The sequence below is a fragment of the Hippocampus bargibanti genome, linkage group LG10 (genome assembly GCF_051943395.1).
Source record: "Hippocampus bargibanti isolate YZ-2025 linkage group LG10, ASM5194339v1, whole genome shotgun sequence".
Lineage (NCBI taxonomy): Eukaryota > Metazoa > Chordata > Actinopteri > Syngnathiformes > Syngnathidae > Hippocampus > Hippocampus bargibanti.
Genome location: NC_142743.1, coordinates 15,276,782 through 15,279,614, shown reverse-complemented (window position 1 = coordinate 15,279,614; position 2,833 = coordinate 15,276,782). Strand labels below are relative to the sequence as shown.

General features: G+C 42.1%; 1 protein-coding gene across 1 annotated transcript; it reads right to left on the bottom strand.

Moving 5' to 3' along the window:
* Window positions 1-555: 555 nt before the first annotated feature.
* calhm1b (calcium homeostasis modulator 1b) lies at window positions 556-2,833 on the bottom strand. Its single transcript, XM_089006499.1, has 3 exons — window positions 2,733-2,833; window positions 1,783-2,370; window positions 556-1,216 (listed from the first exon to the last, which is right to left on the bottom strand). The coding sequence occupies exons 2-3, from the start codon at window positions 2,326-2,328 to the stop codon at window positions 707-709; spliced, it is 1,056 nt and encodes a 351-aa protein (XP_088862625.1). The 5' UTR covers window positions 2,329-2,370; window positions 2,733-2,833; the 3' UTR covers window positions 556-706.

The following is a 2,833-nucleotide window of genomic DNA, read 5'->3' as shown; positions in this document are numbered from 1 at the left end:
CTCCACACAGGGAGGGCGGACCGGTTCTTGAATTCCCAACCTCTGCACTGTGAAACCGGCGTGCTAACCACTGGGCCACCCAAATTCAAATGATACTTGACATTATATTTTTTTAATTAGTAAACTGAAAAGCAGGTGCGGAAAATTATTCAGCTCCCTGAATTGATTTCTTTGAACCACCTTTTGCCCTTGTGTGTGTGTGTGTGTGTGTGTGTGTGTGTGTGTGTGTGGGCGTGTGCGTGTGTGCGCACATGCGCGTGTGGGGGGGTTGTGTGTGCGCACGTCCTGTGTGTGTGTGTCTGTGTGTGTGTGTGTGTGTGTGTGTGTGTGTGTGTGTGTGTGTGTGTGTGTGCGTGCATGTATGTACTGTATGTGTGTGAGCGCGTGCTGGGGGAGTGGGTGTGCGCGTATGTGGATGTGCTGCGTGCGTGTGTGCATGAGTGTGAGAGTGAATGGTTGTTCGTCTCTGGGTGCCCTATGATTGGCTGGCAACCAGTTCAGGTTGTCCCCCGCCTACTGTCCAAGGACAGCTGGGATAGGCTAGAGCACGCGGATCAGAAAATGGATGGATGTGGGAGGGATTCAAGGGAGCCGAATATTTGGCAATACTGTACTGTGTCAACAGTGTACGCATACATATCCTATATACATACAGTATGTATGTATATAAAGTATTTTCAGCCCATAATCCATTGTCCCTTTGAGGTCAGACTTTACTGTAATACACCGCCCATTCCTTTTTCTCCACATTGTGAGTGTGGCCATTTGCAAACCCATTTACTGCTCCGCTGCCTTCTCTATGCAGTTTGTCATTGTTTTCACCATTTTTTTGGTCTTTTCTCAACGCAAGAGCTGGCTTGCATATGTGCCAGTTGCACAAAGCTTTATTCATGTCTTCTTGGACCCTTATACCCAAGAGCTTGTCTTCTTCCGTTCTTCTCCGATCATCATCCTCATTGTCGCTGTCATCCTTGCTGGAGTGATGATGTAGTCTGCTCATCTCTCCACTAATATTTTCAAAGTACTGATAGATGCAAACCTTGGCGAAGCTCTTGGCATGCTCCTTGCAGGTCTCATCAAACATCTTGCGCTCAATGTCGATATAATGAGACCAATATTTAGTTTTGAGGAAAGCAGCCTGAGTAAAGCAAGGTCGAATAGCTCGAATCAGGAATGCTGTGAAGGTCATCATGAGCAAAAATATCCATCCACAAGCCTGTAGAACATACAGTTGGCGAGCATTAGGGATAGAGCTTCACATTGCGTTGAGTTGTTCGAAAAAAAAGTATGAAGTAAACTGTCATTCTTGGCTTTTGATATATATTCATGTCCCTGGCTCTATAATGGCATTATCCTCCTAAATATATCAGTTAAAATGTGTTCCTATCTTACTTTAAAACCATAACATTGCCTACAGTGGATCAAAGCACGAAAAATACAGTGTGTGTTTTGGATGGATTACAATAGGCCTCAGTGCCATGAATAACACATTTGAAGGGTTATCTTTCCCATTACTAAGCCAATAAAACCCCCCCGCTGCGCTCCAAATGTAAAAAGAAGTTAGTTGTGTTAACGAAATACAGGAAATGAAATTTGCTATGTCATCATGTAATGTTATTCAATTGCAAAAGTTCATAAAAACGTTCAACTTTAGGTAAAATAAAGGATTAAAAAAATAAAAGTACTAATCAATTCATCCATTTTATGCTTCACTCCTCCCCCACACATGCATGTATATATGTTTATGTATATATAAAATTGTGAATAAAAAAATCAGCACACCTGTGATATGCACTTGATGTAGCGTGACGCTGCTACTCTGACTTCCTGATGCTCAAATAAATCTTTACATGGAATCTTAGCCAGCAGTTTGATCTTCTCTGTCTCAGACATCCCCTTAGTGAGACTATAATTCCCAAACTTGTCTACATCCAGATTGATGCTGAAAGCGCAGAGGAAGCTCTTTCCATCCATGAGAGTCACGGACACCCAAACCGCAGGTGCTATCAAAGATCTCTGTGTGATTGAACAAAACATGTAGCGAAGGATTGACGGATCCTTCGTCCTCTTTCCTGTGGGTCTTCTCCATTCTTCTGCTAGCACAGACACGTTATTGTTTAATACAAATCCCAATAGGAAAAACCAAATCGGTGGGATGATCAGCAGCCCGATTCCATAGCTGTAGTTATATTCCGGAATACAGGGACAGCTGAACTCAAAGGCAGAGTACATCTGTGCACTCGCCAGGGCCATGATACCACAGATCCCATTCATAAAAGATTCCTGGTTGGATTGAAGGAACTGGAACATCATACGCAATTTATCCATCTTTGCACATATGTTAGGGCTTCAGCTCCAAACGGATGCAATCTGTGAGAAGGAGAAGTTTGTCGGGTACATATCGATCTTTTTTTTTTAAGTTGTGTGAAACAACAGCATTCAGAAATTCACATGAAAATGTGTGAAGCAGAACTTTATGTTTAGTCAGACCAGTGTTGCAGTGTTAAACATAACATACTCGTGATGTATATACAAATACAATGGTAGAAACCACTTACCGATGAAGTCTTTCCATAATTCGATGGCATCAATACAAATGTGTAATGACTTACAAGTTACTGAGCCATCATGTTTAGTTTAGTTGTCCAAAATATGAGACGGTAGACTGTAACTGTTTGGTTGAACCTCAACAATAAGGTAGGGCAAAATTAAACACAAATAGCAATACTTACTTGCTTTAAAGGAGGCTCTGGAAAAGACAGAATGCCCACACGTTGCCCATTTGAAGTATGATCGTTTTTTTTGTCTCTTCACACAGTACATCCGAGTGACC

Coding starts and splice junctions, on each gene's coding strand:
- calhm1b (XM_089006499.1), bottom strand. CDS start 2,328: ATGGATAAATTGCGTATGATGTTCCAGTTCCTTCAATCCAACCAGGAA. Junction 1,217..1,782: donor ACATCAAGTGCATATCACAG/GTGTGCTGATTT, acceptor TATGTTCTACAG/GCTTGTGGATGGATATTTTT.